Source organism: Branchiostoma floridae, chromosome 10, assembly GCF_000003815.2.
Source record: "Branchiostoma floridae strain S238N-H82 chromosome 10, Bfl_VNyyK, whole genome shotgun sequence".
In the NCBI taxonomy this organism is placed as follows: domain Eukaryota; kingdom Metazoa; phylum Chordata; class Leptocardii; order Amphioxiformes; family Branchiostomatidae; genus Branchiostoma; species Branchiostoma floridae.
Genome location: NC_049988.1, coordinates 11,366,863 through 11,380,304, shown reverse-complemented (window position 1 = coordinate 11,380,304; position 13,442 = coordinate 11,366,863). Strand labels below are relative to the sequence as shown.

The 13,442-nt window shown below is 43.2% G+C and overlaps 2 protein-coding genes and 1 long non-coding RNA gene across 4 annotated transcripts in view; 2 read left to right on the top strand and 1 right to left on the bottom strand.

Moving 5' to 3' along the window:
- Positions 1-13,442, top strand: part of LOC118424537 (trichohyalin-like) — a 565,429-nt gene that overhangs the window by 71,719 nt on the left and 480,268 nt on the right. The gene's annotated exons all lie outside the window — the stretch shown is intronic.
- LOC118424577 lies at positions 130-3,057 on the top strand. Its single transcript, XM_035833206.1, has 3 exons — positions 130-454; positions 1,207-1,341; positions 2,294-3,057. The coding sequence occupies exons 1-3, from the start codon at positions 382-384 to the stop codon at positions 2,605-2,607; spliced, it is 522 nt and encodes a 173-aa protein (XP_035689099.1). The 5' UTR covers positions 130-381; the 3' UTR covers positions 2,608-3,057.
- LOC118424579 lies at positions 8,430-11,472 on the bottom strand. Of its 2 annotated transcripts, XR_004832211.1 has the most exons (4): positions 11,381-11,472; positions 10,369-11,118; positions 9,696-9,828; positions 8,430-9,465 (listed from the first exon to the last, which is right to left on the bottom strand). It is a non-coding gene; the product is annotated as an uncharacterized LOC118424579 (long non-coding RNA). The 2 variants fall into 2 exon arrangements; XR_004832212.1 differs by lacking the exons at positions 10,369-11,118; positions 11,381-11,472 and adding an exon at positions 9,942-10,017.

Below are 13,442 nucleotides of genomic sequence, written 5' to 3'. Positions count from 1 at the left end.
GCGCGGTATTTGATTAACATTCCTTGAAGGCCGGGATGCCCTAGGTTCACAAAGTGACATATGCAATCAAAAACACGTGGTTAAATTGTGGCTCAAAAAAAGTCAGTCAGAAGAAAAATGGCTGAGGCCATGTGCCCGAAGCAAGTTTGGCTAATTAATCGAACCAAATGTACCCACAAGCCAGAAAAAAAATCTTCAACAGGACACAGATGTTTCCGGCCCTCCGGGAAGCGCCCACCACCCACGGGTACAGTGTGGGAATGGGAAGGAGCCGAAGGAGTGGATTGACGTGGCCGAGGATGACTGCAAAAGAACTACACTGGCACAGCTAAATGACCACCTGAAGTGTCAGTATAAGACTGTCTTGCCTCTGTGCCAGTCATGTGCCAACAAGGGGTCCAAGGTAGTCTGTCAGAGGCCAATTCACAAGTGACTCGTAAAAAAATTTGGGCAGGTCAGGATCCCCTTATTGAAAATACATAAAGTCAATGTGATAGAGCGGGATGCAGGGAAGCGAGATTGTGAGCCCAGCAAATTCCCATGCAGCGGATGTTATCATGTTTCTTATCATTATGAATACTGGTATGTTCTTTGCATTCCTGGTTATCCTAGTGAGACAAGGCAAGTTCAGTCAGTAAGACAAGCTGAGTCGAATATGGTACTTTCATGTCAGAATGTTTATTTTACTTCCTATTCAGTTGTATCCACAGATGTGTAAACATTTTGCTCAAAATTAAAGTTTGACATTGAAAATATAAGTGAGTTCTAATCTCTTTGTTAAACCGTATTGTATCGCTGTAACAGTGTAAGCCAAAGGCTAAAAAAAAAGATAATTAAAAAAAAATCCCTACCTACCTACCCTATTTTTTTCTGGGCCGAAACAGGAAACACAACATTTTTTTTCCTAGGCCTTATTCGCCTTTAGTCCTTTACGACACTTTACAATACATTCATAGAAATGAAACGTTGAAGAATAAAAACTTGAATGTACAATTTGTAAACAGAAAATAGAATCAACCCAAAGCTGGCACGTTTCATCAACGTTGCAGGGAAAGCGAAGAATTTTTTGCTGAAATGGCATAGAATATGTAACGTTACGTACTCTTTGCAATTTCAAGACGGATACAATGAGGCTATTAAAGATTTAACCGATGATCGACTGCCAGAAGTCTGGATTGATATTTTGTTTCTATATTATTTGTGCAGGTTTTGAGTATGACTGGCCAGAAACATACGATGGGACCATGGAGGTTTACTGTGTGTTGAAGGGAGGTCCGCTGCCTGAAAACATCACAGTGGTTGAGATGGGTTACATCGGAGGATTATGCACTGCTAACGAAGGTAAAACCTAGCCTCCATCAGGACTTAATTCCTGCGGGGGTACTGGATCGCAGAATTCGGAAAAAAATCGGAGAATTGGCCAGGGGAGTCAGCCCACGCTTAGGTTCATGTTTCCCCTCCGGACATTCGTTAAGATGCGTCTTGATGTGATGAGTACTTCGACTTTTGCATTGGAAAAGTTCTATGGAAAAAGCCGCCGTCTGCCTAATCTCCAAGCAGATCCTACAATGGCATAAGATAGTATCAAATTGGCCAAGGAGTGTAGTCAGCAAAGGGGTGTCCATTTGTAGCGAAACGCACTCCTAAGCCAGCTTCACTCCTCTGCCAGCTAGCTTTTGATACTATATGCTACCGTAGGATCTGCCTTGAGATTACGTCTTCAAACGCACCCCACCGCGCGTTAATTGATTTATGGCTTAAACGATCTAAGCTCCAAAGCTACTGTCTTTGTACAGAAAATGAGCGGATTAGTTTTATTGCCTTTCAAAACCAACTTTCCACAGACTAGCTGCGCGCCTAATCTCTAAGCAGATCTTGCTGTGGTTTAAGACAGTAACATAAGCTGGGGAAGGAGCGGTGGAATAAAACTCCTCTGCCGGATAAACTCATTCCCTCCTCTGGTAGCAAAACTCCCCTGCCAAATTATTCTATGATGCCCAGCGTAGTCATCCTGGAAGAAACTAGGTAAAAACCGCGTCAAAACGTGATTTCACAAAAACGACAATACAGATGTAACATGGAAAAAGCTTACGTCAAAAAGCAGTTACTGAAGCAAGTACGCTCAAAAAAAGCAGTTTCTTTTTGGCGTATCTTATTACCTGGACGCAGAGTAATCTTAGTTTGTAAGCTTTGATATACATTTGTTGCCTAGTAAGTTCATTTTTTTCACGTCCGGCCTGATTTCAAGAACTTTGTCCTCCCATTATGATTTTCAACTTCTACTCTTGCACAGTTGACATTGATGAGGAGTACATTCTCCTCTTGACTCGGAGGGGCAACAGTACCTTCCAGCCAGACGACGTGAACGTCCAAACCGCGGTCATCCCGGCCACACAGGACAACCTGGACATGGTCGCCTTGACATGTGGGCTGCCCAACTTCACTCGTCCGCTAGGTGACGCTAGAAACTCACCAGAGCAGAGAGGTTGTCCCACCCATCCAAACGAGTCCGGAGAACAGTGTATTTATGCAGGGGCAGCATCACATGTTGTGACGTCCGCAAATATCATAATATTTTTGCACTTTCTGCTTTTAGCATTGATTTGAAACCCAGTATAAATTCATCGACAGCACATAGACATGACGCTTTGTTTACTTACATTAACGTTACATAGTTTTGTATCAACAGTCAGTAACGGTGTGATGGTGGTTTAAAGGACAGCATCAGAAAATCCTCAATTCATTATTTTCCAGTAGTTTACTCATTATAAAGTTGATGTACGTCAATTTTTACATTGATCCGCCTAATATGACCATGTAGACACGTATGAACTTCGCGCTGTCCTCCTCTCCCCGCCGCGCTGGGCCATGCCTCGTTCTGATCATCTGACGTCACAGATCAGAAACTTCTGACCAGCCATTTTGCTCGGTGAACCTCAGTCATACAGTCAGCAGACTTTGCTACTTTATACAAGTAAAGATTCGAAAAAAAAACACAATTTAATGGAACTATGGTATACTTAAAAAATAAATAAATAAAGATCAGCTATGTGCACATCTATGATATGATATTAAATTAGTCTGCTATCTTACATGTATTTTGGCGACATATAGGTGTATTGTTTGTTGGTTGAGACATAGATCTATCTTCAATGTACATAGAGTTTGTTGGGGATTCCTGGTGAAATTGAGAGTCACAAAAGTTATTTCATGATACATGTTAGAGGAATGCCAGCCTATTATTGAGAAATCACTGTACGTGAGTTTGTGAACTGTACAGTTGTTTTGCTGGGCACATTTATTGGATAGAGGGCAGCTGCATGAATGAAGCAATCATCTTAATGTGCCTTCCAATTGAACAGAGGTTTAGCTGTCTTTTAGACTATCATTGTGTGTATGATACATGTAGAGAGAGTAGAATTTAGAATTGAGGTAACGTCACATCAATCTGGCATCAAAATATTCAAGATACCGGTATGCATAGAAAAAGACTCACGGAAAATAATGTTTTCACATACCATTCATACTGATATCATGAGCCATTCATAACCATAGCAGACTTTATCTGTATTTGCATTAGTCTCCCCATACACATCCTGTCCAACTTGGAAAAGCTGGCCATGGCTATTAAGTCCTGGGAAGCAGTGGAAGTTTAAAGTCAGCATCAAGTTGGCAAATATGACCTGACCTGAGTATCACACACATGTAGGTACCGTATGCAGTCTCAGTTGGTGCTACTGCAGTGCGAGTGGACTTGTGGTCATTCACCATCATCTTAATCTTCAAAGTGGTGGTGCTGAAGCTCTTCTGAAACACTGGATGTACAGCTTGCCACACTCCCTCTGTCCTTTGTCTCAAGTCCTTTATCAGTAGCTTGCAAAATCTTGTCCCATAAAACATTACAGAGAGTCTGGTCGCTCTCACTATAGATTTGCTATTCCATCCCCAACTGCATCATGTCATTTATAACCTTGTAAAAAATGTCGAGACATTGGCGTGAATCAGACAAAGAAAGAGTAGTAATTTTGAGTGTTCAAGATGCATTCTATAATATTCTTTAAATGATATGATATGATATGATATGAAATGATATTCTAACCTTCGCCAAGAAGGTTACATTTCGGTTAATGTTGTGTCCCTATATGCAGGTCAACAGCATATAACTCAAGAAGCTGTGTATGGATTTTAATGATAGTTGGTATTTGAGTAGCGGTTGCAGAAAGGAAATGTTCGAAAATGGTTGGCATAGCCTTTTTCCGTGATATTTCTGCAATAAGAAAAGCAATAATGATTATGAATGTCTTTCAAAAGGCCTTCATGTATCCACGATAAGTATTCCAGAATGCTGCAAGAAGCAATTCACATGTGTGATTGACACATGCTACCTTGCAAATGTTGGTTGTATGGGGTTCAAGCACCACTAAACTGACCATGCCAACTACTCTGAACATAATTCATGCATGAATGGTGTTGTTCGTCATCCACTAACATACACATGTCACAATTATACAATTTCCATTATGAATCATCAAGCGGTTTTGCAATTTCTTCATAAATTTCGCAAATAACTTCCTCATATTTGGTATCTATTTATATACCGCCAAACAAAATTAACAAGTGTTACATTTATTGAAGTCCAGTTATTGCAAACAATGGAATTATACATTTTCCTCATTAATCATGCAAATTAAGTCCTCATTTGCATTATAAACATCTTTGCCTAAGCTACCTGCATGCCTAAAATGATACCAATCCGTCAATCCGTTCTGCAGTTTTTGGAATGTCTTTACAACCCCCCCCCCCTGCAGTTCTGAAATTAAATGTTAGGGGGCTCAAACCTGCCCCACTTTGTCATGACACTACAAGCTATCTACCAGCCAAATGTCAAGACCATAAAACGTCCGGGACAAGAGATACATAGAAAAAACTACTATGATAAAATATTCTCATTAATTATGCACATGTACTCCTATTTTGCATAATTGCTAGGGGGCCCAAACTTGTGTCACTTATTCCTGAGCACAAAACCGTGACCATAGCTTGTTCAGAACTCAGGATAGCAAACTCGGAAGTTGCGCTGCAGTACCAAAGGAAGCCTCTTTGACCCAGCCTCCTGCCCAATCCAGGTTTATCATAAAAAATTACAGGGTGCTTCTGATTGCTTTTGGGTGGGATAGAATGAAATTGCCAAATTTATTGTCTATAGATACATGTACATGTATTCATCATTAAAATGGTATGCCAGAGTTTATGAGCAGTCTTATTCCTTTGCCGAAGCGTGTTTGCTCAAAGGAGAGACACAAAGATGATTGAACAAAAGAGTTTGCCAAAATGACCCTGTACACCTCTGCTAATTGTCTTTGTCATAGATTATGCAAATAAGGTCTTAACTTGCATAAATTGTGCATAATGATGTCTTGATTTGCCTAAATTATGCAAATAAGGTCCTAATTTACAAAACAGGACCTTAAGTAAATATAGAATTATGCAAATTATGTATCTATTTGCACAATTTATGTAAATTAGGACCTTATTTGCATAATTTAGGCAAATCAAGACATCATTATGCACAATTTATGCAAGTTAAGACCTTATTTGCATAATCTATGACAAAGACAATTAGCAGAGGTGTACAGGGTCATTTTGGCAAACTCTTTTGTTCAATCATCTTTGTGTCTCTCCTTTGAGCAAACACGCTTCGGCAAAGGAATAAGACTGCTCATAAACTCTGGCATACCATTTTAATGATTAATTGCTCCAAGTAATTTAACACATTTTGTGGTAATTTAATCAAACTATTTCGAATATCATTTGCATAATTATTGTTCAATAATGTTCACCTGTACCAAAAGGCCAACAAAGCATTCAAGCCCTCAGCGGTCTGGCACACAGCTCGCTCCCTCCTTTTGTTGCCTCTTTCTCATACAGCTCTTTTGTTCGTTTGCAGACAGCTCACTCACTCATTCTCACGTAGCCCCCTCGCTCGCACACAGCTCACTCGTTAGCACAGAGCTTGTTCGCACACAGCTCACATGCTCCTTTGCAGACAGCACGCTCGCTCACAGCTCACTCGTTTGCACAAAGCTCGTTCGCACAGAGCTCGCCCGCTTGTTCGCACAGAGCGCGCCAGCTCGTTCGCACGGAGTTTGCTCGCTTTTTTGCACAGAGCTCGCCCGTTCGTTCGCACAGAGCTCCCTCACTCGTTCGCACAGAGCTTGCCCGCTCGTTCGCACAGAGCTCAACTGCTCATTTGCACAGAGCTCGCCCGCTCGTTCGCACAGAGCTCGCTCGCTCGTTTGCACATGGCTCGCTCGCTCGTTCGCACAGAGCTTGCTCGCTTGTTTGCACAGAGCTCGCTTGCTCGTTTGCACAGAGCTCGCCCGCTTGTTCGCACAGAGCTTGCTCGTTCGCACACAGCTTGCCACTTGCTTGTTCGCACACAGCTTGTTCGATTGCTCATTTGCACACAGCTCGCTCGTTCGCACACAGCTTGCTCGCTCGCTTGTTTGCACAGAGCTCGCTCGTACACAGCTTGCTCGCTTGCTCGTTCGCTCTTAGCTTGCTCGCTCGTTCATTCACAGGTCGCTCGCTCGTTTGCACACACGTGCGCGCACACACACGCGTGCGCACACACGCGCGCACACACACACACGCTCGCGAGCGTACACGTACACGTGCACACGCCCGTACACGTGCACACGTGTACACCGCACACACGCACGTGCATACACGCGCACACGCATACACGCACGTGTGCATGTGTGCGTGTGTGTGTGCGAGTGTGTGTGCGTGTGCGCGCGCGCGCGTGTGCGAACAAGCGAGCGAGCTCTGTGCAAACGAGAGAGCAAACTCTGTGCGAACGAGAGAGCGAGCTCTTTGCGAACGAGTGAGCGAGCTCTTTGCGAACGAGTGAGCGAGCTCTGTGCAAGCGAGCAAGCTGTGTGCGAACGAGCTGTGTGCGAACGAGTGAGCTGTGTGCGAACGAGCGAGCGAGCTGTGTGCGAACGAGCGAGCGAGCTGTGTGCGAACGAGCGAGCGAGCTGTGTGCGAACGAGCGAGCGAGCTCTGTGCGAACGAGAGAGCGAGCTCTGTGCGAACGAGAGAGCGCGCTCTGTGCGAACGAGTGAGCGAGCTGTGTGCGAACGAGCGAGCGAGCTGTGTGCAAATGAGTGAGCGAGCTCTGTGTGAATGACCGAGCGAGCTCTGTGCGAACGAGCTGTGTGCGAGCGAGCAAGCTGTATGCGAACGAGCTGTGTGCGAGCGAGCAAGCTGTATGCGAACGAGCTGTGTGCGAGCAAGCTGTGTGCGAACGAGCGAGCTGTGTGTGAACGAGTGAGCTGTGTGCGAATGAGCGAGCTGTGTGCGAATGAGCGAGCTGTGTGTGAACGAGTGAGCGAGCGAGCTGTGTGCGAGCGAGCTTTGTGCGAACGAGCAAGCTGTGTGCGAGCAAGCTGTTTGTAAACGAGTGAGCAAGCGAGCTGTGTGTGAACGAGTGAGCTGTGTGCGAACGAGCTGTGTGCGAACGAACTGTGTGTGAACAAGCAAGCTAGCTTTGCGCAAATGAGTGAGCATACACTCATTTGTGCGCAGAGCTGTGTGCGATTGAGCGATGAGCGAGCTTTGTGGGAATGAGCTCGGTGCGAACGAACGAGTGAGCAAGCTGTGTGCAAACGAGTGAGTGAGCTGTGTGTGAACAAGCAAGCGAGCGAGCTCTGTTCGACAGAGCGAGCTGATTACATACAGGAAAGCATTTGCTATGTGTGTTGAGCTAAGCAAAGAAGTGGTCACAATTTATGATCAAAATGGTGGAATTAAAATTGATACGGTAAACGTATCATGCCAGTCCACCAGTCCAAACGGCTAAACAGGTGCAACCAAACTGCTAAAAGGGTGCATCCTTCATATGGGTGGGTACCGGTACAGAAAATTCAGGTCAGGTTCAGGTCCAGTATCGGTATTGGAAAACTTGTGAATTGACGATACTCAAAACAATGGTCCATTTAGCTAAAAAGAAATATATTTGACTCCCATTGTCATTTTAAAATCCTGCAAAGCTAACTGCCTCTGTAAAACTTGGTGTAAATGGCTATAAACTCTACTCTACTTCGCTCTTGGTATTTTCTCAGACCAGTAAGCCCCAAAACGTGTTTTTTTTTCGATCAGTCAGAGCAAAACTTTGTTCTTGGCGAAATCTGCACCCTGTACTGTACAATATGAAATTTCTCTTACATTTTCAATGAAAAGGACTGCAACAAGTCTGGAAAAGGCTACAATGTTGGAATAGACTCAAACTGGGAAGGACTCCGAAGTTGAAGGAGGGCCAATTGTTTCACATGGACCTAAGGGAAGGGAGGGACCATCCATTTCACATGGGCGTACGGGTCTAAGGCTGTGAAGTTTTTATAAGGTAGAATAAACACTACACAGTGTGATTTCAAATTGTTTATTCAATAGCAATTGCTGACAAAATACATGAATGCAACGCGTACAAATATGTACAAATCACAAACCCAGACAATAAATAAAAACTATCCTAGTACTAAATGTTAACCAATCAAACTTAAAACATTTAGGTTAACAGTTATCTTTACTCTAGGACACAAACATGGTATAGAGGTAGCTTGGAGCCTTTGAACTTGAAGAATCACCTTTTTTTTAAACCTAAGGCATTGGAGCTGCATTAGTATGTTGTTAGTGTGTGTGTTTGGTGGGGTTAGTCTGTTAGTGTGTTTGTGTTGCAGCATAAGCCTTTAATCAGGGAAATTGCCAAAAGACTAATTTGAAAGGCTACAAACAACCTCTACAAAAGTACGGAAATGTGGAAATCTACATGAAATGCACAGAACATAAAGTCTAAGTGAGAAAAAAGGACATGCAAAGGTCACGACACGAAACAATCATTTCAGTTTTAGTCACTCATATACTGGAATGGCATGATATGATTCAAAACAAAGGCGACCGAACTAAGCTACATGTACACAACATCTTTTTGAAACGCAAGAAGAGACCAATATGACTGTACATGTACATAAAACTCAAGCAAGCTTAAGTGCATGTCCTTTCTGGCCTGTGTCGTTCTCTTGGTTCGGGACCCAAGATAGCGACACGAGGCAGATTATGTCATGGTCTGGGTTCCCGACAACCACTGACCACGACATAAAACAGAATGAAAACAGACGGTAAACCAGGAGTTCCTGTTTTATTAAAGAACAAAATTTACAGTAATTGACCGAATACAATCCCAGCCATCGACACCGTCACAGAAACCAAATCAGCCACACATCAGCCTGTACACAACAGAAGCGCGCTGAAGTCCGAGGACACGATCTTTCTGGACGTCACCGTGGAGATGTCATCAGGCAGCCTGTCGCCAGGATAAGTCCCACCACTGCAGCTGCAGTTGATCCGGGCACCAATACGATCCTGGAAGCTGCTGAGAGCTGTTTCCTTACCAACTTCTTGTACCTGTAAAATAGTGACATTGCATCAATTGCTGTTTTGGAATCAAGACATTTTTGAAAGGGCACAAGGGTGTATTATGTCCTTGCCAGGAGCGGAAGTCAAGAGAATATACTGTAATCTAAATCTAAAAATCTAACGTGAAGGTTATTGATTTCATCTGCTCAAAGTTGGTATGACCTGTTCAACATCAGTGACACTCTAAATTTGCAGTTTGATTTGTACAGGATACTCACAGGTGTGTTAACCCAGTCAACAGTATTCTTGTCTGCTTCCTTCCTCCAAGCTTGCAAGAAACAGGCGCAAGAGCAGGATGTATGCACGCATCAGCTGCCTCACGACCAAGCTGCCTCACACCACACATATGTTCTAATTTTTAAACGAAAGAAAACAAAACGCTATTAAGCATTGTTCAGGTCCAGGCATTGAAAACGTCAGCTAAAGATTGTTATCCTTTTACACAATACAGTACAACGCAATACCTCGTCGTATGTCTCCGAAAGACTTATTCAGTCACAGGCGATGACACCTCCGTTTCCCGGCTCCTTTCCTCCCTCAGACATTTCTAACAAATCGGTAGAAGAAACAGTCATTCATGGTTTGCCTCAACACCGCTGCAATAAACACACAGGTTGCAGATAATGATAAGGCACAGAGAAATTATGACTAAATGTTCTACTTGACAAACAGTCAAACCGCAATGCAAAGATATTCATATACTTCATTTAATTCAGATAAGCAAGTAAAAGAAAACGACTTTTGTACCGAGCTTATAATTGTTCAGGTAACAAAAATGAAATCGAAACTGTAAACTAAAACTTTCCAACACACATGAAAAAGTCATCCATTGACAAAGGCTGTCTTACAATTAAAAACTATGTGCTTTCATCACACAATACGGCAAGATACCTTGTCATATGTGTGGGAAGACTTCGAATCCCCAGTCGGTCACGTCCGGTACCTTCCTTCACCAGTCCTCTCCTCGCCTCCCTTTCCCCGTCCCGTCCAGACACTTCCTCGATGATCCTCGGTAGAAAAAAAACAAGACAAAGATGAAACTTGGCTCAGAAATATAGGAAAGACCTTCGGCTTAAATTTCGAGAGCTATATATGGCTACTTCTGCACTCATTGCTTCAGTCTGTTTCTGTGGTGTACAAGCCCAGTGAATGGCTGATTCGGTTTCTGTGACTGTGTCGACGCCGAGATGTCGAGTATTTCTAAAGGAACAAACTACTAATATCAGATAGGAATATTGTTCAACCACCTGTGTTCCTTTCTGACCTGTGCCGTCCTCTTGGCTCGGGACCCAAGAAAACGACACGAGGCAGCTTATGTAATGGTCTAGGTCCCCGAAAACCACTGACCATGACATAAAACAGAAATGACAACAAATGGTGAACCAGGGGAAACCCTGTTTTGTAAAGAACAGAATTTACAGTTATTGGCCGAATCCATCTTGACTATCGACACAGTCACAGAAACCAAACCAACCACACACCAGGCCTGTACACCACGGAAACGGACTGAAGCCCTGAATGCAAAAGGAGTCCATATCTGCAACCACTATAATATTTCAAACCCCATAAGACATATGATTAAGCACTTAACTTGAACATTGTAGCTGCAGCTGATCCGGGCTTGATGGCACCAGTAAGATCCTAGAAGCAAGAAAATGAATAAGGTCTTCTTGGTTTGGTGATAAATTAGGCACAGGTGTGCCTCACATGTAAATGCAGCTAGTTCTGTTTATTTCATCCTCGGACGTTCACAAAAGAAGTCAGCGTTAACGTCGCCGATTATTCATATTACATTGGACTGACTGACGATAATCTGCACAAAACATATCAACACACATAAAGGTCAAAGTTCGTATAAACTGTTCAACATCAGTGACACTCTGAATTTGTACAAGACACTCACCAGTCAACAGTCTTCTTGTCTGCTTCCTTCCTCCGGTTAAAAGCAGGGCCAGGACGCATGCTTGCATCAGCTGCCTCACACCTAAGCTGTTCCTAATGCTGAAAAGGAAAAAAAAACACACTATCAAGCATTGTTCAGGCGCAGGCATTGAAAATATCAGCTAAAGATTACAACTGTTTTCTCTACACAATGTAAAACAACACAATACCTCGTCAAATGTCTCGGAAAGACTGCATGAGCCCTTGGCTTGGTGATGCACTGGATGTTGTCCCGAAGCACCTTCAGTGACAGGTGATCGACGCATTCGTTCCCCAACTCCTTTCCTCCTATGGCGTCCCGACATTTCTAACAAATCGGTAGAAGAAACAGTCATGAATACTTTGCCTCAACACCACTGCAACAAGCACACAAGGCACAGATAAGAATGTTTATGAGAAATCATGACCAAATATTCCGCGAAGAAATGACCGAACTAACCTGTTGTCTTAGGTAGGACGCTCAAAGCACAAAGGACTCAATCACACAGCGGTCGTACTGCGAGTAGAGTCCGTCTCCACAGACAGCTGGCAGACTAATGACGAGGTAAAGTTCTCCAGACAGATATACACAGGGGCTCGTCTACGATTGGCCCAGTCTAGACAACTGATTGATTTATTGACCAATCACGGACCAGTAATCATTTTCACCTGTGTTGGGCAGACGTTTGATCGCTTCTCCAGACCATTGACCAATGATGAAGCGCAGGGGCTACAGACAGATTAGCATAGGGGCTCGTCTACGATTGGCCCAGTCAAGACAACTGATTGATTTATTGACCAATCACGGACCAGTAATCATTTTCACCTGTGTTGGGCAGACGTTTGATCGCTTCTCCAGACCATTGACCAATGATGAAGCACAGGGGCTACAACAGACAGATTAGCATAAGAACTCGTCTACGATTGACCCTGTCTAGACAATTGATTGATTTCTTGACCAATCAAAGACCAGTAATAATTTTCACCTGTGTTGGGTACACGTTTGACTGTTTCGAGGCAGTAACCGTCTCGTCGCACGGACTCCCACCGTAATACCCGCCTCACATTAGGCGCGATTCGATCGGAACCGTTTCGGAAGACTAGTTTACGAGCTCTAAATGACATTTTCGCGAGTATAACGTCCGGTGTTCTCACGATCATCTTGCGATTTTTAGGGATCGCCGGCAATTTTCAGGAGTCTTACGACGGAATCTAAGTGTTAACCAGAGAGAAGGCGGATTTAAAAGGATCTAACGCAAGTTCACCTTTATACATGGGGTAACTTATATCCGTTGTTTTTCAAAACAGGGTATTTAGGCACATCAAGTCGTTTCAAATTACAATATACTGAAAATATTGCAATTTGAAACCAACGTCCTTCGACGTGATATCCCCAAACACATTGTTTTTTAAAGCAACGGGTTTATGTTACTAAACGGAAAAAGGTGAGCTAGGGTTACAGGAAGTTTTACTTGTATCATCTAACTTGAGCAACGAGTCTGTGTCATTCAAAGAAAAGTTCAACGGCCCCGAAAACAGTTTTAGTCTCACTACCGACGCAAATGGAACACTAATCTGCACAACAAATACCAATCACTATCTACTACTGGTTGCATGCATGCAGTATGTAGTCCCTTATTCATTATAGACGAAGGAAGCTCTGGTTTCAGAATGAGTACCTAATGATGTGTCTTTGCACGCGGGTTGCATATAATGCTATCTATAGCTAAGCTAACTGTTTCGCTATCATAAAAAGATGTATGTACAAAACATGTATGTACACAACCTCCACTTCGGAGGTTATCATGACACTTGACCTCATTCGTCACAATATGGTTGCACCGAAACTTGATACACGTCACCGAAAGTTGGCACAGTCAACTTCACCATAGCTACATAGGCAAATTTTGATTATGTAGTATTCCTTTTAAGAACATAAGGAGTACAATTGCGTTATAATAAAAACATGACAACATTTAACCGTCACTTGTATGATGTATACGACGACAAACACGCACTATGTAGTCACGCAACAAATGTCTACA